Source organism: Salvia hispanica, chromosome 1 (genome assembly GCF_023119035.1).
Source record: "Salvia hispanica cultivar TCC Black 2014 chromosome 1, UniMelb_Shisp_WGS_1.0, whole genome shotgun sequence".
Classification (NCBI taxonomy): domain Eukaryota; kingdom Viridiplantae; phylum Streptophyta; class Magnoliopsida; order Lamiales; family Lamiaceae; genus Salvia; species Salvia hispanica.
In genome coordinates, this window is record NC_062965.1 from 32,523,608 (window position 1) to 32,549,737 (window position 26,130).

The window sequence follows — 26,130 nt, forward strand, 5'->3', positions numbered from 1 at the left end:
TGACCCTTTTATGAGAGTTGCTCTGTGTTGTCAAGAGAGTGAAGAAATTTTGGCAAAAATTAGGGATATAGAGATATACATGCCTTTTATGTGTCCAATCTCTTTTTACTTTAGATAAACTTCAAAAATTCAGATCTCAACCCTCTCCACAATTATAAAAGAAAGTTCATTGAGTTCATAATTCACCTCTTTTATTCTATCATTTTTTCATCTTTTAATTTTCTTCCATCTTTTACTTGACGGAGAACCTTAGAGATCCACAGAAGAGAGGATTGTAGATTTTCTTTTATATCATCCAGTAGAAGATTCGTCCACCGTGGTATTTTTTTCTATATCAAATCAAACTATGTGTGGCTAATTTTTTGGATTATTCCTAATTTGTAGTTGTATTTGTTTTGTACTTTTATTCTCCAAGAGTCCAGACTATAGTTATAAAACTCTATGCTAAAACTGTTCATGTATGAAGATTGTTTTTTCACCTGTTTTAGAAATTAATCATCTTTTTCTATTGCTTTCATTTAGTTTTAGTTTCTACTGTTATCTTATCTCCTTTTTTAAAATCAATTTTAGTCTCTTTTTTAAAAGCTTTTCATCGTAACCGTCATCATGTAGGCTTGCTCCTTAAATAGACTAGTATTAACCCTCGTGCTATGCACGGGACATAAGAGTTTCAAATAATGATTATAAAATATAATAAATATATTAAAAATAAGAATTCAAAGCACTATGAAGATTTAAAATAACAGAATGTAATTATTGTCTCACTCTAAATGAAGAATTTACTATCCCTAATGAATGAAATATTTCAATTTCAGCAAAACGATTTTATAAAATTTTAATTTATGATCTAAGTGGAGTAAAAACAATAAAATTAATAACAAAGAAAAGATGTGTGACTAATGATCAAAGAGTGTGAGTTAATACGAATAAGATATACAAATAACGAAAATACGTGTGAGTAAAGATCAAAGAATAGAAATTAGATCATTGGAATAAGAAATGTACAATAACAATATATTAGATAAATAAATAAAAAAATTAATTTATCATTGCGTATTGTAATAATATCCGGTATTGACATTAACTCAGTAACCATGATAAATCTTAAACAATTAATGGTTGATAATTATGTTATGATTCTTGTGAGCGAGTAAAGTTATAATGAACTTCATTTACTCCTAAATTTCTATGCCAATTCAATAACGAAACATCTTATTTCTATTTTGTGTTCTTTTTTCTTTCTGTTGATCATGGTTTTTTAAACATTGCGATAATTAGCAAAGTGTGATCAAGGCTAGAGGTGAGTATTTGTTTCTCAGCTTGATTTTCTAGCCAAATAGTGAAATTTTAACCCATAAATAGCTACTCTAGATGTATTTCACCTTTTTTTTATTAAAAATTATCGACACTGAGTATATACAAATAAAATAAATAAATATGGATGACAAATTTGACCTTAAATATGGGTAAGTAGTGATATTGACAGATTTCTATGTTTGAGGATTCTTGTATTTTGTTGTTAATGGTTCACATAGAAATTTGAACTCATAATATATATTTAGAGTTGTTTTAGAAAATCAAAGTTTATTTAAATAAGTATATGTTAATAAGCATTAAAAAAAATAAGATCATTGGTAACTAATCCAATCTATTTTTCAGTATATAGTTAAGACCAAAAAGAGGAATAACTATAACCATATTTGTTAGTTTGATCTATACATATATATGTTGATCCTAGTTGTGGCATGTTAATCATCTATTCTTATAATTGACTGCTGCTGCAATGTAAAGTATAATTGAATACTTTGCAAGTGTTGGTGTTTAATGATGGTAAGTTTTGATCTTCAAATTTACCATAATTTATGGTACCTAGTTTTGGCATTTTCTATTCAGAAATCCAAAAATTAGAAATCAAAATTAGAACCTACATAATAGAGCAAAGCATCCAAATTTGAACTCTATTTAATTAAAAAAATATCAAATTATTATTAAAGTTTAAAATATAAAATATACATTTAAAGCTCAAAATAATGCCCAAGTATTATAATTAATACTCAAAATAAAGTACATATATTAATAAACTCCCAAACCCTAAAAAATTGGCGCCCCCTTCCCGCTTTCTCCTCTCTCACGCTCGCCACCATTTTTGTAGTAGCACTCTTTTCTCTATCTTTCAATCTCAACCTTCCTTCTCCAGTAACATTTCTCCCTAATTATTGGCAAAGGGCCATTACAAAATTCAATCTTGAATTAAAATGGAGCTCGGTCCCCCTCCAACAATGTCCTCCTCAAGGCCAACCGCGCCGCCGGCTGCTCACCGCCATCGCCGTCGCATTCCCTTCCTTACCTCCGTCGTTCGCCGTATGACCTCAGGCCGCACCGACTCCTCCGACACCCATAGGCTGAGAGTCATGCCGTGAACTTGAGGTTCTTCATCTGAATGTCTAGCTGCTGCTCCTATGCTCGATTCCGGGATTGTGGCTTACTTCAAAGGCTTACGTTTCTGGCAGTTGGATCTTCACCTCTATAGCTTAGCTTTTATAGCAATGGTGCTTTTTTTATGGATAATGCTACTTCTCTTCTAAGCCAAATTGTTTGGGAAGACCACCTTTTTGGAAACACCACTTTAACTCTGCACAAATGCCGTCCGCCGCTGCTCCGGCGATGATTGGGGGTCTGCATCGATGCACTCTTTCTCCTTCCTCTTTCTTCTTCTCACCCTTCTCTCTCTATGTTTCATTTTGGGATATGGATCCCCTGCTCAAAGTCACAACAGGGTGTGCTGTTCCACACAGCCAAATATTTAATTAAAAAAGAAATTAATATTTAAATGTTATTATTTATGAATTTTATATTTGGCTGTGTGAAACAGCACACCCTGCTGTGGCTTTGAGCACAGCATGGGATCCATATCCTTCATTTTGCAGATTCAATATCGTTTTATAATTGTTCCAAATCTTGATTGGGAAGCTATCATTTAATTGGATCAACTTTCTATCCAATAGTTGTTATTTCTCAAAATGAACAAAATAGCTTTAAATTCTCCCTCCAAAAAGGGTAAAAATGTCTTTTCACCATACTGTCACTTTAGATTATGATAGATTCCCTCCTTCCATTAAAAATATGAATTGCTATTTCTCTTGTAGCTTGTCCCTTATAACAATAAAATTTAAAATTTAAGAAACTTTGTTTTTGCTAATGAAATGTAGCCCATTTTTATTAATAATATAATATTTTTTCTTTTTAAAAAGTTTACCAATTATACTTATATCCTTTCAAAAGAGTATAGTTTTAAATGACGGAAAGAGTATTTTTAACACAATTATTTTGTAATTAAAAGTATTTTTAGACTATTTATTATACTTGTGCTTATTTGTATCCCAATTTTTCCCATTTTAAACATAAAAATTACGAATTTATTTATAAGTAAAATGACCGACTTGTAGTGACTAAATGATTTTATTTATTTATATATGCTTATCAATATCTGACAACCTCGAATTTTCCATCGAGATTTACGTAATAATAGTAGAATATTACATCTTGTAGTTTGTTACACTTAAATTTTAATCTCTTAACATTATCATCTACCACATAGGATATTATCTTCAACGTACATATAACAAATTAACAATATTAACACAGTAAATAGAATAAGATGTAATTGCTCTAAAATTAAGCTAACACATATTTATATCAAATTGCATTATAAAATTAAATATGAAATTAAACATAATTAATCTTAAGAAAGAATCAATCAATCCCTTTTGCAAATCACAAGTTGTGCATGTCATCAATTAATAAAATACAAGTATTTCAAATCTCACACCACCCGTCTCATTCAAACACAATTAAAAGATTTTGGACCAATTCTTGATGAAACCTTATTTCAATTTGTGGCGTAGTCTTGCGCAATTCAACTACCCATTATGACAAAAAACAAATTAAACCTCCATTGCTCGCCACGTTCGCATTTAAAACAAGCCTCCAAATTCTTTGAATCAGTTTACGTCAACACCCGCTTACGAAAAACATCGACGCTACGCCAGCTGGGACGGAAAAAAATCCAGTCTTTTGATTAATGGTATATTCCAAATTAATGATCCTCTTCTTAACTTGTTCATTTTCACGTTTTTCTCTCTTGTTAAGTTGTTGATTTTTCACGTTTTTGTCTCTGGTTATAGATTGTCGGTGACCATTGCAAGAGTTATGATGTTTCGATGATTAAAGACGATGGGATTTCTAGAGAGTTTGTTGGAATGGATAGGATTTGGGTTTGGGATTCCAATAGGAATCGTTGTCGGATTCTTGGTGTTTATATACTTTGACCCCACAGATGTATCCAAGGTAAGAATTCATGTTTCTACTGCTTATTTAGTAAATGGCAATTTTCCAGTTCAAGATTCATTTTTTTTTTGCTTTTTTGTGATTCTTGAAAGAATCCCATTTGATCATTTCTAGTTAGAAGTTGATATGTTGAAAATATTGGACTTCAAAATGTTGCCTTATACAAGCGTTTGGTGTTTGAATTTGTAGGAGGTTGTGATTAACTCGGTTAATGAATTTGACTCGAGCTCCATAGTTGATATCATGCCTAATCTTCCACTATGGGTGATGAATCCAGACTATGAGAGAGTGAGCCTGCTTGAAATGTTTTTGAGTCATGTTTTTGGTTTCCAAATGATTTATATGCTTTGATTTTTGTAGGTTGATTGGTTAAACAGAGTAATCCTTGATGCATGGCCATATATTGATAAGGTGAAGTGATATATATGTTCAATGCAAGTTGCACCGGCTTTCTTCCATTTTCGCCTTTCTAATTTCGAGCATTGCCTTCAGGCAGCGTGTGGGATTATAAAGACCACAGCGGAAGCTATCTTTGCAGAGTATATTGGCCAATATCAGATCAAATCGATAGATTTTGAACGCCTTACTCTTGGAAGCCTTCCTCCCAAGATTCATGGTAAGATCTGAGTAGTCACTAGTCACCTCAATCTGAAGATACAATGTTGAATATGATCTAATGTTGTTATGCGATTTTGGCCTTTTCCCAACAGGTCTGAAGCCCCAAGAGTCTAATGAGAATGAACTAGTTCTTGATCTTGCACTGAGATGGGCTGGGGATGCTGACATTGCTCTGGAAGTAAAATTGTCATCTCTACGACTAGCTATCCAGGTAAGACGAACATCACTAGCTCTGCACTTTCGATTGATGTTGTCATGCAATTTCGGCCTTTTCAATTCTCTTGCATATGCTCATCTTTGTTAGAGTGAAGTGAACATTTGAAACTTGTGAGGTCAATGAAAAAGGGTGTGTTTTATTTTGGATAACTGATCATAGCTTTTCCAATTCTATAATGATAATAGTATCATTATTTAACAAGAGTTCGCACTAAAGTGAGTATGTACTAACTGCATAATGTGGATTGCACGTATGATGCCACATTTTTTAATGTATCATTGAGCTGATTCTGATGCCAGGTTGTAGACATTCAAATATCATCAGCAACAAGGATCGTTTTGAGACCTTTTGTACCGTCATTCCCATGTTTTTCAAGCATTGCCGTTTCCCTGATGGAGAAGGTAAGCAAACCTGAATCTCGCCATTCTCAAGTTTCGATTATTGTTCAATAGAGACAGACTTTCAGTTCTCAACTTCTGTAGAATCATTTGAACTCACTTAACACACTCATTGCAAGATTGCAGCCAATGGTAGACTTTGGGCTTCGAATTATGGGATGTGATATTATGTCAGTACCCGGTGTGTACCATATTTTACAGGTGCTCCTATCTCTTTGATCCCCTTCTGCATATGAAAAACGATACGTGTGTGATTGTGCCTTGTCTTAGCTGATGAATAGTCTAAACAACATTGGATGCATGAGTATCGAATTTGAAGATGATTGTCTTTTTTCTTGATGTCTTGTCTCTTGCTGGATTCGCTGTGATGCCCGAACCTCTGTTTCTTGCAGGACATTGTGGCGAGGCAAGTCGCTAAGCTTTATCTCTGGCCCCAAACGTTAGAGATAGACATCCTTGATAGTTCATTGTAAGTTTTAACATTCTCTCAGAAACTAATAAATGTGATTCGTTTATTCAAAATCTTTCACTCTGATTCTTCTATTCGTAAATCGTCAGAGGGGCTACGAAGAAGCCTGTTGGAATACTACATGTCAAGGTTGTAAGAGCACACAATCTCTTAAACATGGATTTCCTGAGCACATCTGATCCCTATGTTAAACTGAGCCTCACAGGGGAAAGACTCCCTTCAAAGAAGACGACGGTCAAGAAGAATAATCTTAATCCCGAATGGAACGAGACCTTCAAGCTGACCGTGAAGGACCCTATGTCCCAAGTTCTACAGCTGAAACTCTATGATTGGGAAAAGGTATACATTATGTGCATTTAGTTAATCCGCAAAACAAGTTTGCTCATTGAGTTCGTCTAAAGATTATGTTGTGTAACACTTCTTTTCTTTTCCTATTTGAATACCAGGTTGGTGCTCATGACTATCTAGGAATGCAGGTAGTTCCACTGAATACGCTCGTTCCATACGAGAAACAAGACATCACGCTTGATTTGCAGAATAGCATGGACCCGAACGACCCTCATAATAAGAAGCCACACGGCCAGATCACATTCGAGACGACCTTTGTTCCTTTTCTCGAAGACAGCAAGAAATTTAGTTCATCATCTGGTTCTTCAGGAGATGGAAGTTCAAGAAACGGCCATGAAAGCATGTCGTTGAGTGGGACGGGGCTGCTCCTTGTTAGAGTTGTGGAGGCTAAGGATGTTGAAGGGAAGACCAGCCCGAGCAGCCCTTATGCCACAGTCCTGTTTAGAGGCGACAAACGGCGAACTAAGGTGAGATTTTTCACTAATCACACTTCAATATATGTTTAACTTAATTAATACTAACATTCAAATTTGCAATTTGCAATTCGCAATGCATCATCCGTAGACTGTGAAGAAAACTCGAAACCCTTATTGGAACGAAGAATTCCAGTTCGTGCTAGATGAGGCTCCCGTGAAGGATTTCATCAAGATCGAGGTTATGAGCAAGAGACGGCGCATGGGAGTCATGTGTAAGGTACAACCACCATAACTTCCATCTATCTATCTCATTAATGTATGGCTCACAATTTTTATCATGATGTTGATTGTGCTGTTCGACATGTATAGGACTCGTTGGGGTACGTAGAGATTCACTTGGCCGATGTGGTCGACAACGAGCATATCAACGAGAAGTATCATCTGATCGACTCGAGAGATGGAATTATACATTTGGACATAAGGTGGAAAGTTGTATAACTGTTTCTTGTTTCCATCTGCAGATTTTTGTTTTCTTTGAATGCATAGATGTATATGTGATCACAAAGAAATTTAAACACAAACAAATGGCGGGAAATATAAAATAGATATTTATATACTTGTTGAGATTTTAATTTAATCTACACATATATAAGGATATTATTTTATAAAATTGTGTTTACCTGTTGTAAAAGAGCATTGTTTTACAAAATATTGTAGTGTTAAACAATAATGAGGCAGTAGGATTAAACGTACTTGTTCAAAAACAGAACATTTAATTATGAAAAAATCTATTATTTGGTTTTAATAGAAGAATTTTTTTTTTATGTATATAAAAAATGGAAAATTGTCCTAAACGGAGTACATCATATTTGGACGAATTCTAATTTTGCACGTAAATGTTTGAAATTTACAATAAAATACACCAAGTACTATTTTTTTTTTCTAGTTTTCCCCGATTATTAATTTAGTTGAAATTGAAGCTGATATTTTAAAACGAAATTGAAGCTTGATTGAAACTTGAAACCGAAACCAGTTTCAATTTTGCCTGAACAAAATATCAGGACAAATTTTGAAAAAATAAATTTAATGTATTTTATTTCAAAATTAGAAAATTTTGGATTTTCTCCAAACTTGATTATTTTAGGATAATTTTCTTAAATGCAATAAGAAGAGAAAAAGAAATGGCATCCTAGTTTATATTAGTATTAAAATTACATATATTTGATTTTGATAGGGTACACTATATGTCTATATCTCTGTTCAATTTCAGACTTGAAGTTTACATTAAAATAAAACCAAGTGTTTTTCCTCTAATTTGTCCATGAGTATTCCCGATAGTAAAACAAGACACTTGGAACCCATTTTGACCGCCAATATTATTTTTCTATGTCGAATATTAGTATTTTAAATTGCCTACAAATAACTTCTTTGGTTGGTAAAATAACATAACAAAATTTCGTAATTTAATGTAAAGTTCATGAAATATAACAAAATTTAATCCAAACTTCATAATTTAAATGAGTATTATCCGTAATAAATACACTTATATGTTCTAAACTAATCAACTTACTTGAACTTCTACCTTCATTAATATTGTGTATGTAAAAAATTTAAAGCAAAGCATTTATCTATAAAGTGGAATGATTATTGCTCATTAGTACAAAAAACACCATATAAAAAACAGCAAAAGAAAATTACTCCACCTTATCTTGAAAGAGATATTTTTATCTGTCCACAAAATATCAGCCTCTCTATCTTCGTTATAAACTGTAGCTTAGCTCATTCCATCATCGAAAATCAGAAACCTCACCAAAACCTTATCTTTAACAATGGCTGCTGCTGCTGCCTCGCTCCACTCCCTCTCTCTCTCCCTCACTCCGCAAACCCTATGCTTCGTTTCCGCGTCTTCGCTTGCTCCCTCTTCTCTCAAGCCCCTCGCATTGCCAAGGTCCCCCCTTCTCTCCCTCTCTACCGCCCACCCAATCCCTAAATTCGTCCGCAACGTCGCCATTTCCTCTGAATTGGGCGAAGAGGTGGACGAGGGAGAGGATGAAAAGGCGTCTCCGCAGCCCAATTTCTCCCCCGAGTTGAAACTTTTCGTGGGGAATTTGCCCTTCACCGTTGATAGCTCCCGGCTTGCTGGCCTGTTTGAACAAGCCGGGAATGTTGAGATGGTTGAGGTATATTTTGTTTTGTTTTCTGTTGTGATTTCGCTTTCTATTTTCCGTTATTGTCTCTTTTTAAATTATTGTTTTTGTTTGTTTTTCAAATGCTAGCTTAAATTATTCACTATGTATACAATACTATTACAATCCAATTTAATTAATTAGGTGCTCTAGTTGGATAAAACATGATTTTGTTCGGACATATTCAACTTTGATTCGGAACTGCTTCTGGAAGCTTTGGGGAATGGATATATTTATGCTACTTAGGGGGTGTTCGGTTGCCAAGATTAAATCCCATGATTAAATATGTATCATGTTTGATTCATAAGATTGAACCCTACAACTTAATCCTAGATGGATGGATAGTCTCATTATAATTAGTCATAGCCTCCCCCTCCAACTAAAATAATCCCACAACTTAATCTTAGATGGCTTGTCTCATGATTATTAGTCATGGCAACCGAACGCCACCTTACATGATTGAATATACTGTTTTGGATTGAATTTGTTGATTGGTTACTCAATCTTTCTCTGAGTACGCTTGAGTTAACGGGGAAAAAATCGATCTTGAAAGGTTTTGATAGAAAAAACGATGTTCTTGAACTTGTGCAGGTTATCTACGACAAGGCTACAGGAAGAAGCCGGGGTTTTGGTTTCGTGACTATGTCCACAGTCGAGGAAGTAGAAGCTGCCGCTCAACAATTCAATGGATATGTAAGCTTCTTAGTTCTTGCTAGTGTTTCTGAGCTTTGTGTTGTATGCTGTCTTTTGTTGTCAACTTCTTGCTAGCTTTCTTTATGCTGCTTGAGACGATATCCGCCTGCCTGACTTTTGTCATTTTCTGCAGGAACTTCAAGGTAGGGCTTTGAGGGTGAGCTCTGGCCCACCACCTCCGAGGGATGAAAATTTCTCGCCCCGAGGACCCAGGGGAGGGTCGAGTATAGACAACACCAACAGGCTTTATGTGGGTAACCTTGCGTGGGGTGTTGACAATCTTACACTCGAAACCTTGTTTAGCGAGCAGGGGAAGGTTAAGGAAGCAACTGTTGTCTATGACCGAGACAGTGGTAGGTCGAGGGGTTTTGGTTTCGTAACATATGGTTCAGCTCAAGAGGTTGACAATGCTATCAGATCATTCGATGGCATGGTGAGTACCCTGCTTTTACCTACTTACCCGTGCATTCGCCCTAACTACTTGGGACTTTTCTTGAAATCAAACAATGTTTCTAATCTATGTTGATTTACACTGCTAAACTTGGTGTTGAAGTGTTTATTTCTTATAAATCTCATTGAAATTTCTTGGAGCAGGACCTCAACGGTAGATCTATTCGAGTGAGCAGAGCTGAAGCCCGTCCAAAGCGTGAATATTAATGACTTAAACCATTCGAGGTCATCCAACTGGGAAAGCATGTGGAGGTATTGTATTTAACTCAATTGTATCAAATAGTTGTTGCATTTATATGAAATGTGAAATATATCTTCAACCAATCTCAAGTTTTCGAACATTGTGATTTGTTTATCTCATTCAAACCGAGACTCTTTCCTCATTCTTACCTGATATATGCATCAGAATTCCAAGTCTCAAATGCTGCATCCCAAGGTCTCGCCCTCTCGACAAGGATTGGAAGATCTTGTTTCTCGCATCACCTGCATCGGGATTCACCTACTGGCGTTTAGGTTAATACGTCCCCTCCATCAATACCAACAGGATCTGGAGTAGCAATCTAAATTTTAAAATGTGTTTCTGCAATGTGTGATTCTGCATTGTGGAGAAATTTTGTGGGTGTGTAATGAATAAGCAGGTTAAGTTTACTTCTAGATTCCGACATGAAGCGACTTCCTTTGTAAGAAGTTTGTATACGATAATACCCAATTCTTTTTTATGGCAATCTAGAAAATTGATTTCTTTCTAAATGTGATGAATTAAAGATTACATTTTGGACATGGACTGCTAATGAGTTCAATCTGATTGCAATGGTTGTTGATTCTTGAATCTGGGCTTTGTTGTGATGCCATTGGTAAATCAATTATGGGCCCAATGGGCTTCAAAAATAGAAAAATTTAGTAACTGGTTATAGTTTAGTTAGTTAAAACAAAAACCTAAGATGCATAGTAAAAATTTGAATAATTTGATAATGGAGTCCAAGAATAGTTAATTTTGGAAAAAGCAACGACTTAGATGCTCGGATCAAATGCTATGACATGTTAAAAAGGGCTTTAACATATCAATCCTGCCCAATTAAGGAAAAAGGAAAAAGATTAGTTTGCTTGCAATTTAAAAATACATGAACAAATAGAACATTGACAAATCTCACAGCTAATTTTGAGCAGACACGGCTATAAATCATAATAATAATTAAGAAAACATATTTTCTTCATTCAACTAATCTGAGACCACATAAAAGCATAATAATATTAATTTGACTTTAACTTTACTTTAAATGATAACCAAAGTTAGCAACAACACAGAGTATGATGGTGATGATAGGTGGTGAGATTTAAAAGTTGGGTAAAAGTGAGGATAAGATTATGCATTTCCAAATGTAGTAAGATGAAATGGGAAAGTAAGGCTCCATAAATAGAATATAATTGTGCTTTGTGACAAGCAGTCACATATTAGTGTTTCGACTTTATGAGACCTGATCAAACCTATGGATACCCGACAAAGTTTTACGTGTCGATCTATCATTCCAACTTAGTGTAGTTGTTAATTTGGTATCACCCACCAATCCTGGCCTTCCACGTCTTCTAATTAAGATCCCTTTATGTGTTATCACTAATATAATGCTCAAATACTTTATTGTTCAACCTTTAAAATTCTATCCATACAACATCTTTTATAGACGAATCATATTGTACACAAATATGAACGTTTTATCCTTAATTAGTAAATGAAAATAAGTACTACACGATATTTGTTAATGGCGTAGCCAAGCCCCAAAGGTTATAGGGGTGTGATGAAATGAGAATCATATTTAAAATGAGAACAAGAACTATTTTTGCTCATTAGAAATTATAATCTAATGATTTTTATGTATATGATTTTGGATAATTTTTAAAATATATATATAATTGTCCACAAAAGATAAGTAGGTGAGGGAAGAAAACCGTCAATATGTAAAATGATATTTTGTCTGGCATAAACTGATATCGGTATAATATAGAAAACTGTTATGACGTACATTGATATTGTATGTTAAAGAAACTGATATTCTATGCGAAAGAAACTCATTTTCTGATATTTGACTACTTTTCAAAAATATATTGATGTATATAATGCACAACGAGTTTATGTATAAAGTTGATTGCATAGTGTTGTAATGCAAACATTCACAATATTGCAATGCAAAATGTTGGTGAATATAATGCATAACGAGTATATATCATGAAAGATTGAAATTTTATATGACTAAAACATAACTAAGGGAAAAGTTGATAGAATAACACTAATCAAGGAAATAATTATATCTTCATATTTAAAAAAACGTTTTAGTTTAAATCTCTTGCATGAACCAAAATGATTTAAATATGACATTGTGGTTTTAATCTTATCCTTCCACTTTTGATTTAATAATTGAAATTTGATCTATAACTATTCATTAGGATTTCGTTATTTATTAATCACTGCCGATTTTAAATTATAATACATCTATGTATATGGTGGAGTGTCATGTTCTTTTGACTTTCTTGTTTTGGTGTTGATTTGTTTTTGCTTTGTCTCCACAGCTATCCTTTTTAAGACTCGACTATTTTAAATAATAAATTAAGACTCGACTATTTTAAATAATAAAAAAATATATCCATTTGTAGTCATTTAATTTTCAAGATCAGACTATCTAGGAACTTTCATGTGGCTGCGAATATACATAAACCAAAGTTTAAATATGCAAAAGAAGTACTCCCAAAATTCGATTCCCTTCCGGTCGTACAACTCACAAGTTAAGTTATCTATTTCCTCTTTTTAGGTAGACATTGGCACATTGCTTAATTTACGATTAGTCAATACTATCGGTATTTCCATCAGATAGTAACTTACAAATCACAAGTTAAGTTATCTAGTACTCCATCCATTCTATAGTAGTGGAAGCGTTTCTTTTCAGCACGGCATTTAAGAAAAATTGTGGTAGGTGAAAATTAAGTAAAGAAATAATAAAATAGAAAATGAAAAAAATAGAGATATGAAGAGAGAATAAAGTAAGAGGAAGTAAAGTAAGTTACTGTAGAAGAAATGTGTTGACTTTTACTAAAAAGGAAAATGACTCCACTACTATAGAACGTATCAAAATGTCAAAATGACTCTACTACTACGTAACTGTGCGAATATAAAACACATTTGAGAACAAATTCAGAAATTCAGTGAAACACATAACAATTGTTCATACAATTTAAAGTCGATACATGCATATGGGAATCGGGAGTTCTTCAGGTTTGAGCTAGTTGTTATTCATTTTGTGTTTGTACTAGCATGTGGTTTAAGAAACAATTTTATTAGTTGTAATGTCGTTGTGTTTGCATTGGCTCGCTGTTTAACAAAATTTTTTGTTTTAGTCAATGATGATATTTGTTATTGTGTTTTTATTAGATACCTGATACAAAACTTTCATCTATATAATGTGAATATATATCACGATGTTGATTGAAGTATGATGCAAGCACTAGAGGATGTAATTCGAATAATTTTTTTATTGGGATGTCAATCGGGTTGGTCAGCGGATTTCAGGTCAATCCTACTTGGGTTGCGGGTCAATTAGGTGTGGGCTAATCGGTTTGTATTTTTTTGGGTTATAAAAATTCGACCCTAACCATGAAGGCTCGAATTTCGGGCTAGCCTAATGGGTTAATCAGGTTGCTACTGATAAAATTAACATGCGATCATTCCATTAAATAATGATGAAAATTAGTTATATTTATAAAATGTAAAATATTTAATTATGATAAATTTGAGATATATGCTTAAACTCAAACATAAACACGATCAATTAGGTGTACTAATATTTGAGATTTGTGCAAAATAAAACATAAACATATTTTGAGAAATTTAAAAGTATGTTTAAAAATTTTAATTTAACTTTTTAGGAAGTATTAAGTTTTTAACTTATTTATCTATTATTAGTGGTCAGATTGGTCCAATCGATTAAAGATGCCATAGATTCATGGGTTCATTTGACTGGTTCAATTTTTTAAATATTGATGGTAATATTCCCTTTAAAGAATTGTTCTTAATTGACACAAAAGACTAAAATGAAATTGAGGCGTATATCGATAGTACACATAGTCATATTGGTAATAATTGTGTGACAATTTACTCCGGCTTCATTTTTGAGTAAAAAATTTAAAATTATGACATTTTAATTTTTATAATTAGCTTGATGATTATAAATAAGTTGGAATTATACTAGTGGAATATGGAATCTTTGTACAAAATCCGTATAGGTGGGACCACATATTGCACAGGCAAATAGCATGCGCACAGCACTCCGAACTATCATGCGCAGTTGCGCACAATAAACATGGATATATATAATTATTAAAATTAGAAAAATGGACGGATATTTTATAATGGTAATTAGTTTTATATGGAGTTTGAAAAAGAGAAAAAAGACACTTCTTAAACCGTATACTCTTTTTTATAAGCAATGAAAATAATTAAAGGTAAAATCCGCTAGTTTAATTTTTCATTCTTGAGACCTTGACTTCTATTAATTTTTTTTTTTTTTTTTTTTGGCAGTTAATAGAGTATTGAATATTTGTTTTAATTTTAAATTGCATAATTTATACGCATAGAATATAGTATAGTAATTATTCTTTGACACCAAAAATGTGACAACATAAAACAGAAAATCTAAATGTAGCCAAACAGCCGCTTCACGAATGTATTTCATGGGTTTGGAATATCTCTTGAAATCCATAAAAGTCAAACAAATTAGTGGCGAAAAGCTATAACTGAAGTAGTACCATTATAGGATAATACTTATCTATAATATTCTCGATGCCTAAACTATAGTACTACAGTAATAATGAATTAATTATGTATGTACATGTACTTTTCATTCTCTTATTATATCATACTCCCTCCATTCACCGTTAATATTTTATATTTGAATAACACAAATTTTAAGAAATTGTTTGACTTATAAAATAAAATATGTAGACTAATTGGTGGAATCTAGGGTCTACTTTTAGATATTGGTTTTATAATAAAATGTGAGTGAAATATATGGTCCATTTATTTAATATGATAAAAGTGAATGAGACATTTATTAGCGTACAAACGAACAAAGAAAAATGAGACATTTAATGGCGGACATAAAGTACTATATTATTAAAAAAAATCATACCTCCTGGCTTTTAAGTCATATCGCGTGCTCGAAAAAATGTTCATGAATAGCGTATAATCCCTCCGTCCGCCATTAGGAGTCTCATTCATAGGCGGCACGAGTTTAAAGAAATGTTAAGAAAAGTTAGTGGAATAGGGGTCCCACTTGTATATATTAGTTTTAAATGAAATGTGAGTGGAATGAGTTAGTGGAAGGTGAGACCCTATTACCATTTATGGTAAAAGTGAACCGGGACTCTTATTCGCGGACGGACTAAAATGGAAAAACGAGAGTCTTATTCGCGGACGGAGGGAGTATATACTAAATTTTGATCAAGTGTTATATAGACAAATAGTACACATTTATTTTGGTTGATATTAGAGCATCCACAATAAGAATAGGCCAGCCATAGGCCAGACACTCTCTCTCTCTCTCTGCCACGACATCAGCACTAAAAATCCACCTGCCACATCAGCATTTTACTCAAATAGGCTAGCCTTAGGCCAGTCGCAATAAAAATAATTAAAAAACAACTACATTTACGGAATTAAACACAAAATACGGAATTAAATTTAAGACACATATACGGAAAAATTCGTTAATTTTATTTAAATAAAAAAAGTACATTAACTATAAATAAAAAAAATTACATAATAAAAAAAATCCGGGCTTCCACACACAAGCCACCGCCCCACTCTACTCCTCATTAATTTATTAAAAAAATAAATTAAAAAATGTTAGTATGCATTGAATCCGTTATAGTTTGCCGCTACTCTACGCTATGACATGTTTCTGTTTTAGGTCTTAATATTGTATTGGGCCTAGCTCGTATTCTGTGTGCCTATTTTAAAATTACATAATTAAAAAAATTCATTAAAAAATACATTAAAATACAATAAAAAATGCATAAAAAAATACAATAAAAATGCAATAAATAAAAAAAATGCATAATTTTTTTTAAAAAAAAATAGCATTGGCCGATCGCTGGTCGATCGGCTCACCACAATGGCGGCCAGCGCATCGGCCAGCGCCCTCAAATCGGCTAGCCCACACCGATTTTTTCGCCGATTCGCGGCTGGCCATTTCCAATAGTTCAACTAGCCGATGGGCTAGCCGCTGTTGGAGATGCTCTTATAAAGTTACCTCCATCGATGTAGATTACAAGAACACGCCAATGTATGATCTGACGGCATATGAATAATGAAAAATGAATACTAGTAGTAGTAGTACAACTATCCTAATAAAAGCAATTAGTTAGGAGTACCAAATCGTACAATATAAATAAATAAATACTCCCTCCGTCTATGAAAATTCATCCCGGTTTAACCGGACACGAGTTTTAAGAAATGTAATTGAAAGTGAATTGAAAAAGTTAGTGGATTGTGGGTCCTACTTTTATATATTAGTTTTATAATAAACTGTGAGTTGGAATGAGTTAGTGGAATATGGGGTCCACTACCAAAAATGGTAAAAATGAAATTGGACAAATTTTGGGGGACGGACGGAAATGGAAAACTGGGACAAATTTTTGTGGACGGAGGGAGTAAATCCTTAAAAAATTATTGTTAGTATTTAGATACATAAACCTTAACACAATTAATAAACTGCATATAAATTCAAAATTTTTAGTACTAATACACTAATTTTTCATTTGTTGTGAATTTATCACGATGAAGTTTTGGTATAACTTTTTTTATTTATTTAAATGAGATATTTTAATTGACGTTGTATTAATAGTGATTGATATGGCAACAAAGTGTAAAAAAAATCGAACTAAGTGGTGTTTTATGACTCAAATGAGATTGTTTAGCCTTTAGGATTAAAATCATCGTCGCCTATCTCCTTCCTTGAATTTTTAGAAGGCATCATTTTAAAGTTTGGAACAAAATTATATGCAATGTTGGTCGATAGTATGAGTCCATGTAGGCAATTTCAGGCTTCTATGTCATCTAAAAAGGTTTAAGTTTTAATTTTGGCATAAAATTATGATACACCAAAAAATTAAAATTATACTAAAATTTATATTTATGTACAAATTCACATATTTTGTGAAAGTGTATTCAAGTCAATAACTCATGGAGTACTAGTGTACTACAGTATATGAGTAAATAAATTCGATTTTAAGTAAAAGAGAATCCGCAACTATGCACAAATTTTTATGTGCACACCACCGGTTAAACGTGGTGCATTTTTGTTAAAAGGGTGCCAATAACATTGGATTTCATATAAAAAATTGAGACTTATAGAAATAGTAATAAGAATCAAACCAAGGATAAAAGGCCAAAATTGTTGTTAACATAAGATTAGCGATTTTTTAAAATAAGTTTCGGAATTATTAATTCAGTTCCTTACTACCAATACTAATTATTTTTTTATACTAACAATAAAAACTTTTGCAATGCCATGGATTTTAATACAAAATAAGTAAACTAAGAAGGATATAAAAAGAAAAGTGTGTTAGTGAATAACGAGTACCACCTTATTAGAGAGAAAAAAAAAATTCTAAAAAGAAAAGAATTCTTATTTTTAAGGAACAAAAAAAGTACATTATTTATTATTATTATTATTATTGTTGTTGTTGTTGTTGTTGTTGTTGTTGTTATACTTTATCCCCTCCGCCCACCATTAGGGAGTCTCATTTCTTGGCGGCACGAGTTTTAAGAAATGTTAAGAAAAGTGGGTGGAAAAAAGTTAGTGGAATAAGAGTTCCACTTTTATATATTAGTTTTAAATGAAATGTGAGTAGAATGAGTTAGGTAGAAGGTTAGACTTTATTACCATTTATGATAAAAGTGAACATGGACTCCTACTTGTAATGGACTAAAATCGAAAAATGAGTCTTCTATTTACGGACGGACTAAAATCGAAAAATGAGTCTCCTATTTGCGAACGGATTAAAGTATTTGGCATGCCCATGAATTAGGAAATCAAGAAAATGCCAAAACTAGAGTTAGGTGATGTGAGTACCACCCTCATAGGCTACTTCAAGCTAATTTGTTAAAGAAGATAATGTTTGGTGTACACTTTTAATATGCTTGATAAGATGGCGATACATAAGTCTGTCACTCGATATCCAAATCCAAAAAATTGGATAGTTAGATACCCGATATTTGATTTTTCGGTTTTAGATCGGATATCAGGTACTGAGATTTTTAGATTATCAAATATCGAGTTACCTGAAATATACTATAGTTATTAATTTTAATTTACTCTAAATATGCTTTCTAATTAGGTACTAATTTTTACTCTAAATATCGAGTTACCTGAAATATACTGAAGTTAATAACTTTTACTCTATTTTATTAGTTGTTGTAATTTTAATTTATTAGTCTTTTTGTTTTTATTTTAGTATTTAGCTTATGTTTTTCAATTTTTGAATTTTCATTAATTATTAATGTTAGGTTATTATTGCTGTTATTTTATTTTATGTAAGAGCATTCCCAATGGTCCGGCGATAACACTCGGCAATTTTTCGCCGAAAATCGCCGAGTTATCGCCGACCGTTGGAAGTGTTTCGGCGTTTTTTGGGCGTTAATTCTACCGAATTAACGCCAACTCCCGTTTCATCGCCGAATCATCGGCGCCCACTGTAGGCGCGATTCGGCGATTTTTCGGCGTTTTTTTTTTTTCCAACGGCTATAATTCCAGACCTATATATAATTCCTCCTCTTCCTCCATTCATCACACACAATCTTCATTCTCTCAAATTTTCAATCTCATTATCTCAATCTTCAATCTTCAAAATTATGAGTTCAAGTAGGCGAAGATCCTGATGGGCCTCCCGCCGGACGCCCCTCCCTCTTAGTTTTTTAAATCTTTGTTTTTTATGGTTTTTTATTTGTAGTTTTTTTTTTCTCGTTGTATTATATTTTCCAATGATTAATACAACGATGAATTGTTCATTATAAATCTATTTATTAAACACATTTGTAGGGAAAATTAAACAATATTAGTGATGATGTAAAAATGAAATGTTGAGTTAGGGAAAAATAAGAGAGAAATAAGGGAGAAACCATTGGAGCAGTTGGCTAAAAGTTGGCTAAAAACAGGGGATAAATTTTGGTGCTGATGTGACGCTGATGTGGCAGGAGTTAGTGAGAAATAAGGAAGTTTTTAGGGAGAGCATTGGGAATACTACAAAGTATCTTATTCATCGTATTTAGTCTTCTGCGTTTATACTTGAATTAAAAAAAAACGTATATATGGGCTATAGCCCATTAATCAATAACTAACATATTATTAATAGAATATTAGGCATTAATTCTTATTATCTCTTCTTCTCCATCGCAGTTTGGTCTGCTCTTTCTCTGTAAGTTTCTCCATACTTTTGCTTCTATGTATTTTTATTTCTCTTCCTCTCCTTTTTACTTATTTTGATAAATATAGAATAATTTGAACTAGAATGCAATAAATTATAATTTGAAAAGAGGTTTTGGTATAGTTTTAGTGCAAACCAAAAGATAAGTAGTATATTTCACTCAAATATATATAATAGGATTGGTTTTACAGTACCATTAGCGGAATTTTCCTATTGCATTTCAAGTTTTGTAGTACTGTTAGAAATGGTTTAATGCAAATTCAGTGTTAGAAATAATCTATTCCATAATTTTGTTTAATAAGAACCATCAAGATTAAAATAAAGTGAATTGGTCAGTACTAATGGAGTATTATTTTTTATTTTTTTATTTATTGAGGTTTATTATATTTTGGACAATTTTATTCATATAATAATGTTCCAACGAAACTATAAAAATACACAATTTAACTAAACCTAAGTCTTCTACTCCTGTATTTTAATTTAATGGATGAGATTCAATCTTAGTCATGTATCAAATGAATGACTTCATCGTAATGCAACCACATACAACATTAAAAAAGTGATAATGGAATGGGGATGAGGGAGGGACATCATGCTAAGTGTGAGGAATGGCGTCGCATCAAATAAAAATAAAATGTTTCCTATGAATGGAGCATAAATGTCTCAATGTATAACCGCACGTATATATAAATATATAAAATATTATAGTAGTAATTGTTAAGTTATGATGATGCACAGTGCTCTATGGTGACCAGTGACCACATCTGATTTCTTAAATTTTACCCATCTCCTTGCCCATCTCTCTCTCTGCCTATCCCTCTCATATTGTTTAGTTAGACTATAAATTAACTCATGTAAAAACACTAAAATAAGAACCCCATTTCACACTGTCCATTGTGATGTTTTTACGGTCGATATGAAAAAAGTTTTTTATCTTTTAGCACAATCCCAATGCTGCTATCTTCCTTCAAGTGGGATCAGACCACAAAGGACATTTTTTCTTTTTCTTTTTCTTATAGTAAAAAATTGGAGTAAGTTTCTTTGGAAGTAAGTAAATGTCTGTTTTGTGCTTTAGGAACATTAGAGTGCTTAGCAAAAAATTACTACTTACAAATGATACTCTTACAAAACCGTAACTTTTATTTAGAAAACAATAAGTAAAACTTTAACTAGAAAGATTTACAAGATTTGTAGTCTCTCTCTACAATTTATAGAAGATATTGTGGATTTATAATCTAACTTTACTACTTATATTTTAAAAATTGTTGAGTTAAGAAGTACGTCAATGGTACTGCAAGTAGAAGTCTACTTTTGTATTGACAATTAAAGCTAAATTAGTGGTCAGAGATACCTCTAACTCTATTCAACAGCTAATTATTTAAATTGTTAGCTCTGCTAACTTAGTTGTCATGACTAATAATCATAAGACTATTTATCTAGGATTAAGTTGTGAGATTATTTTAGTTAGAGGGAGAGGCTATGACTAATTATCATGAGACTATCCATCTAGGATTAAGTTGGAGAGTTCAATCTTATGAACCAAACATGATACCCCATAGTGTATTAAAAATGTCAATATGGTAACATCAAAATGTCAACACATTATATTGAAGTTCAACAAAATTATGTGTTGATATTTTAATGCCATCGTGTTGACATTTTTAATACACTGCATTGATAAGTTAGAAGATTAGCAACTTAAAAAAGTTAGCAATTGATTACCCCCTTACTTTTATTTTATGTAACGAATGCCGCTGTTTATATTTTCGTTTCAAATTAGTCAACTTCAATTTCTATTACATAGTTGAATAGAAAGAAAATAGTAATTAAGATTGTAAAAGTTTGTATGTGATGAATTGGAGCAAAGCCCGTACAGTTTTTCAACTAATTAACTCTAATTAATCTTTGTATAATAAATACTGTGACACCGTTTTTCTTTTGTAATTAATTATTTTTAATTGGCTCTAGCCTTTAGGGTTATTACTTTAGAAGAATCTAATTCTTCACATTATACTTTTAAACGCGAATATGCGATTCAACTTGACCGCGTAGTTCAACCATACATAGCACTTTTAACTTTTAAGAGCGTAAATAAAATTTGATATTATTTCAATTTGCACACACCGTATCTGGGTTAATGAATTTACGAAATTCTAATTACTAATAATTTTGAATTGTGTAAAAAGAATGAAGTGGTTGACACATGGCAGGCACCAATGCAAAATGGTGCAGTTATTTTAGCATTTGTAAATGAATTGGCTGTAAATTTAATTTTTGAAGATTGATTCCGTGTGAAACTTGTGTTCTTTTTTTCTTTCTTTTTTCTCTCACTCATAAAAATAAAATGAATGAGAGAGAAAGATAGTGGTGGTGGTGTATATATAGAGTGTGTAGAAGAGAATTAGAGAAGGGCTTTGTAGAAAGTTTGTTTCTTTTATTTGAAGCTGTGACTCACATCCACATTTACAGATAAAAGATAAAACAGAGAGAGAATGGAGAGAGAGAGTGAATTGAAAACATCAAAGTTTAAGACGATTTGCGTCTTCTGTGGGAGTAGCCAAGGCAACAAAGTTAGCTATCAAGAAGCTGCGATTGAACTCGGCAACGTTTTGGTATTTTTTTTTTATTTTTTATTTTTGATGAGCAATTTTTTGGTTTTGTTTTCATGCAAATGTGTTCGTACATGGATTCTTTTTCAAGCAATAAATAATGTACAATTGAAATGACTATTGAGACATTTCATGGAGATGGCAGAGAACATTTCTTCTCTTCCTTAAAAAGGTAGAAACATATAATTTGAATGTACACCTTAAATAGGCCACACTCACTGACCTTCTGTATTGATTGTTGTTACATTTTGCTCTGTTTTTGAAGTCAAAAAATTCCTAACATGTTTGAGGTGAATTTCAAGGTTGCAAGGAGCATTGATTTAGTGTATGGAGGAGGCAGCATAGGCCTAATGGGGCTGGTTTCTCAGGCTGTCTACGACGGCGGCTGCCACGTCACTGGGTGAGGATGAGCTTCCTTTCATCACCTCAAAAAACAAATGTTTTTTACCATAAAAATTTGAGTTTAGTTTTGCATATTTCCTCACTGAAAACTGATTTTTGTCTTGTTATTGTCCCCATTTGCAGAGTGATTCCCAAGACGCTCATGCCTCGAGAGGTATGTCTGTTATGGTGTTAGATGAATTCTTGAAACCACATTTTATTTAGAAGAAATTTATTAGTATTAGAATTCTTGATAAATTTACTACTACTAGAATTCTTGATTTCAGTGTCTTTGTTAGTTGTTGTTGGTTTGTGTTTGTTTTCCTTGAATGACATTAGGGCCACATGTTTCTTGCTTTTCTGATGAAGTGAAAGGTCCTTTTGTTGTTGCTAAACCTTATCCTGTCTATACTGCAGAGATTTGTTTTTGTAAAAATCTACACATTTTTGGACTCCCAAATTATCTCTCTCAATTTTCCATTTCTGTTTATCCCTTATTTCCTGTCTTCTGTTGTATTTTTCTATCAACAAATGCTTCTACAGTTGTTGAATTTTGAACTTCAGTTTCAATTTTGTTGGAATAGTACACACACACATTTGCTTGCTTTATGGAATTTTGTAGTACATTTTTTGGCAGTTAACTGGACAAACAGTAGGCAAAGTGAAGGCAGTTGCAGACATGCATCAAAGGAAGGCAGAAATGGCCAAGCATTCTGATGCTTTTATTGCCTTACCAGGTTTGCCACTATCAATTCCATTATTTGAAATTGTTTTGTCTTCCATCATTGATCAACCAATTGATTATTGGACAGGTGGTTATGGAACTCTGGAGGAACTGCTTGAAGTCATAACATGGGCTCAGCTCGGGATCCATGACAAGCCGGTACTATTCATTTCAAACTATAATCCTTAAAACAGGTCAAGAAACTAAGGGGGAGCACTCATTTTGCAGGTCGGTTTGCTGAACGTGGATGGATACTACAACTCGCTGCTCTCATTCATCGACAAAGCAGTCGAGGAAGGCTTCATCAGCCCCAATGCTCGCCACATCATTGTGTCTGCACCAACAGCCAAAGAGCTTGTGAAGAAGCTAGAGGTATTGACTTTTCTTGCCCTTTCCTCACATTGACTTTAACATTCATTGATGAAAGATGTGTTGGTGATGTGTAGGAATACGTTCCACGCCACGAGAGAGTAGCTTCGAAACTGAGCTGGGAGATAGAGCAGCAGCTAGGCTACTCCCAGAGTTATGATATTGCCAGATGACTTCTTCTCACCATAACACAGATTTTCATCTTGGAATTAGGCCATGGAAGAAGCTAACTTGGAGTTTTTGCAAATCTTTATTTATCTAAGGTTACTTTTGTAAATTTCATGGGATCTTAGTTACTTATTTTATTTGCCTAATTAGTTTGGTTTGCAAAGGTTGTAACTAGTAACTACTACTATGACATTGTGTAAGACTCTATCTAATGTGACCTTACTGGTATTATTCTACTCTCATTGCAAATCTTTTGTTTCTTAAAAATACTAAAATGATGTTAGGTATGAAATCGAATATTCAAGGCACAAGAATATCGAAAACGACTAAAGAAGAACATGAAAATGAAGATAAAAGTTATGGGCATTGGTTGTGGTCGGTAATGATGGGTGGAATTGATATTTATTTTGTTGAGAATGATGAGTTTGTTAGACAACATAAGTGGTCCAAGTGCTCCATATTGTATGTTTGGGGAAGAAAGAGAATTGATGAGGACCATTGTGTTTAGTTTTGAAGAAACGTGTATGCGTTATTCAAACTAATTATTGTGGTTCTCTTCTCTCTTGTTATGAAAATTGGGACCATCACTTTTGGGCACCAGACAACATTCAATAACTCTTTTGGGGCTGTTTTTTTGTATCTAACAAATGTGGTTCTCTTTTTTTTTCTTTGAAAATTAATATTTGAAGTGTACATGAAACACATACTATAAATCCCACTGTCTAATGGGAATATTAACATTCTCTGTAAAATATGTAGAAAATAAACATCCACGTTTCCGATTAGAAGATAAAATCGTGGATTAACTCTAGTTTATGGTTGCAAAAATATGGAGTACCAATTTTGAAGAATAAAATCATGGGATGCCCTTTGTACAATTACTTAAAAAAATGGTCTACTTTGGAATTAAGAATCATCTCTAAATGCTTTTTTTTTTATTATTTTCCACTAATATTACTTACTTAAGTTCAATAAAACAAACTGTAAGTATATATATTACTCGTACATATTTTTATTGTAATTTACTTTTATTATATAGTTCGATTGTTTTTCACAAAAAATTTCATCCCATTGTTTTTTCCAATAAGTATTATATTTAAAGATCATATGAATATAATTATTTTTTTATTATGAAGTGTTCTCCTGCACCAAAAAATTAATTTTTACTACATATCCAACAACTTTGACTTTCACCATTCCCTTTCCTGTTAACTTTTCATATAATTAGAGGGTTCTGTTTATCTATTTTACTGTAAGGCTTTTAAAAGGAAAAAAGAAATCGTCCAAAAAATTTTACTAGTGACCAAATTATAAATTGAACGAAATTTATCTAATAAAAAAAACATTATACATAAAAATAAAACTAGAGTCGAAATAGAGAATTACTATAGATTATGTAAGAATGTTGAGAGTGTATTGGTTATATATGTATAGAATTTCATAAATGGAAATGGATTTTTCGATGGAGAAGAAACTTTTTTTTTGGGAAGAGGAACTCGTTGGGAACCTTTACTCAGTAGTGAGTCGCATTGAGTTGAGAGAAAACACGAGAAATGAGAAGGTTTGGGCTTTTAATAACTCAATAGGTTTCTTTGATCCTAACTTTGTGCTGCATGTCACTAAGAGCTTGGAGAATGCTAACACCACAAGGAGTTAAAACTCCCTTGCTTGGAAGAACTCTGCCCCACCCCGAGCTCAACTGCTTGTCAGGTTTATCTTGCAAGGAAGTCTTAACACTAAAGATAGACTAATCAGATGGGGCATACCACGAATTGAGGATGCATGATAGATGTATTTTCTGCAAGGAAGAACCGGAGACGTTGAAGCACGTCTTTTTTAGCTGTAGAATCTCGAGTGGTATATGGTATTACTGTTGTGCTCAATGGAACTTATCCATGTGCTTGCCCAAGGATCCGATGGCATGTTTCCTCTCTTGGCTGGGCACTTCTCTTCACAAAGCCAATAAAAGGGTGTGGATTTCTCTGCTTTTTTTTTCTTCTCATGTTTGATATGGGATATTCGGAATAAAATGATCTTCCAAGGTTTTGTGCTGGATTGGGAGCTTGAGAAGAAAAAATTGATTTTGTAACTAAGATAGTGGACAAGATGATGGCACCCAAATTCTCCCTTTCCAATAGAGGTTTTGGGTGAGAGTTGATTCTTTTCTTGAAGGCTTTAGTATAAGGATTATTTTCCTTTTGGGTTGTTTGGTTTTTCGGTTGGCTTTTTCCAAGGTACTTTTGCGTTAGTGTAATGGTCTTGATAG

General features: G+C 32.9%; 3 protein-coding genes across 4 annotated transcripts; all 3 read left to right on the top strand.

Moving 5' to 3' along the window:
• Nucleotides 1-3,939: 3,939 nt before the first annotated feature.
• Nucleotides 3,940-7,429, top strand: LOC125215641 (synaptotagmin-3-like). Its single transcript, XM_048117126.1, has 13 exons — nt 3,940-4,084; nt 4,185-4,347; nt 4,537-4,635; nt 4,708-4,758; nt 4,840-4,963; nt 5,058-5,176; nt 5,482-5,583; nt 5,707-5,781; nt 5,973-6,049; nt 6,139-6,388; nt 6,496-6,864; nt 6,962-7,090; nt 7,183-7,429. The coding sequence occupies exons 2-13, from the start codon at nt 4,234-4,236 to the stop codon at nt 7,309-7,311; spliced, it is 1,638 nt and encodes a 545-aa protein (XP_047973083.1). The 5' UTR covers nt 3,940-4,084; nt 4,185-4,233; the 3' UTR covers nt 7,312-7,429.
• A 1,157-nt stretch (nt 7,430-8,586) lies between these two features.
• On the top strand, nt 8,587-10,892 carry LOC125202556 (29 kDa ribonucleoprotein A, chloroplastic-like). The gene is made up of 5 exons (XM_048100972.1): nt 8,587-8,993; nt 9,591-9,692; nt 9,826-10,125; nt 10,287-10,394; nt 10,549-10,892. The coding sequence occupies exons 1-4, from the start codon at nt 8,643-8,645 to the stop codon at nt 10,347-10,349; spliced, it is 816 nt and encodes a 271-aa protein (XP_047956929.1). The 5' UTR covers nt 8,587-8,642; the 3' UTR covers nt 10,350-10,394; nt 10,549-10,892.
• An 11,090-nt stretch (nt 10,893-21,982) lies between these two features.
• Nucleotides 21,983-24,100, top strand: LOC125206869 (cytokinin riboside 5'-monophosphate phosphoribohydrolase LOG1-like). Of its 2 annotated transcripts, XM_048106093.1 has the most exons (7): nt 21,993-22,225; nt 22,525-22,622; nt 22,748-22,778; nt 23,241-23,340; nt 23,416-23,486; nt 23,556-23,699; nt 23,774-24,100. In XM_048106093.1, the coding sequence occupies exons 1-7, from the start codon at nt 22,106-22,108 to the stop codon at nt 23,867-23,869; spliced, it is 660 nt and encodes a 219-aa protein (XP_047962050.1). In that variant the 5' UTR covers nt 21,993-22,105; the 3' UTR covers nt 23,870-24,100. The 2 variants fall into 2 exon arrangements, with proteins under 2 accessions (XP_047962044.1, XP_047962050.1); XM_048106087.1 differs by having other exon boundaries at nt 21,983-22,225; nt 23,241-23,486.
• Nucleotides 24,101-26,130: the final 2,030 nt, after the last annotated feature.

What these genes read in the sequence shown, in the direction of transcription:
- LOC125215641 (XM_048117126.1), top strand. Translation starts at nt 4,234, where the DNA reads ATGGGATTTCTAGAGAGTTTGTTGGAATGGATAGGATTTGGGTTTGGG. An exon ending in TGAATCCAGACTATGAGAGA is followed by an intron (nt 4,636 to 4,707) that starts GTGAGCCTGCTT and finishes TGATTTTTGTAG; the next exon opens with GTTGATTGGTTAAACAGAGT. An exon ending in GCGACAAACGGCGAACTAAG is followed by an intron (nt 6,865 to 6,961) that starts GTGAGATTTTTC and finishes CATCATCCGTAG; the next exon opens with ACTGTGAAGAAAACTCGAAA.
- LOC125202556 (XM_048100972.1), top strand. Translation starts at nt 8,643, where the DNA reads ATGGCTGCTGCTGCTGCCTCGCTCCACTCCCTCTCTCTCTCCCTCACT. An exon ending in GGAATGTTGAGATGGTTGAG is followed by an intron (nt 8,994 to 9,590) that starts GTATATTTTGTT and finishes GAACTTGTGCAG; the next exon opens with GTTATCTACGACAAGGCTAC. An exon ending in CTCAACAATTCAATGGATAT is followed by an intron (nt 9,693 to 9,825) that starts GTAAGCTTCTTA and finishes CATTTTCTGCAG; the next exon opens with GAACTTCAAGGTAGGGCTTT.
- LOC125206869 (XM_048106087.1), top strand. Translation starts at nt 22,106, where the DNA reads ATGGAGAGAGAGAGTGAATTGAAAACATCAAAGTTTAAGACGATTTGC. An exon ending in AGACGCTCATGCCTCGAGAG is followed by an intron (nt 22,779 to 23,240) that starts GTATGTCTGTTA and finishes ATTTTTTGGCAG; the next exon opens with TTAACTGGACAAACAGTAGG. An exon ending in TCGGGATCCATGACAAGCCG is followed by an intron (nt 23,487 to 23,555) that starts GTACTATTCATT and finishes CTCATTTTGCAG; the next exon opens with GTCGGTTTGCTGAACGTGGA.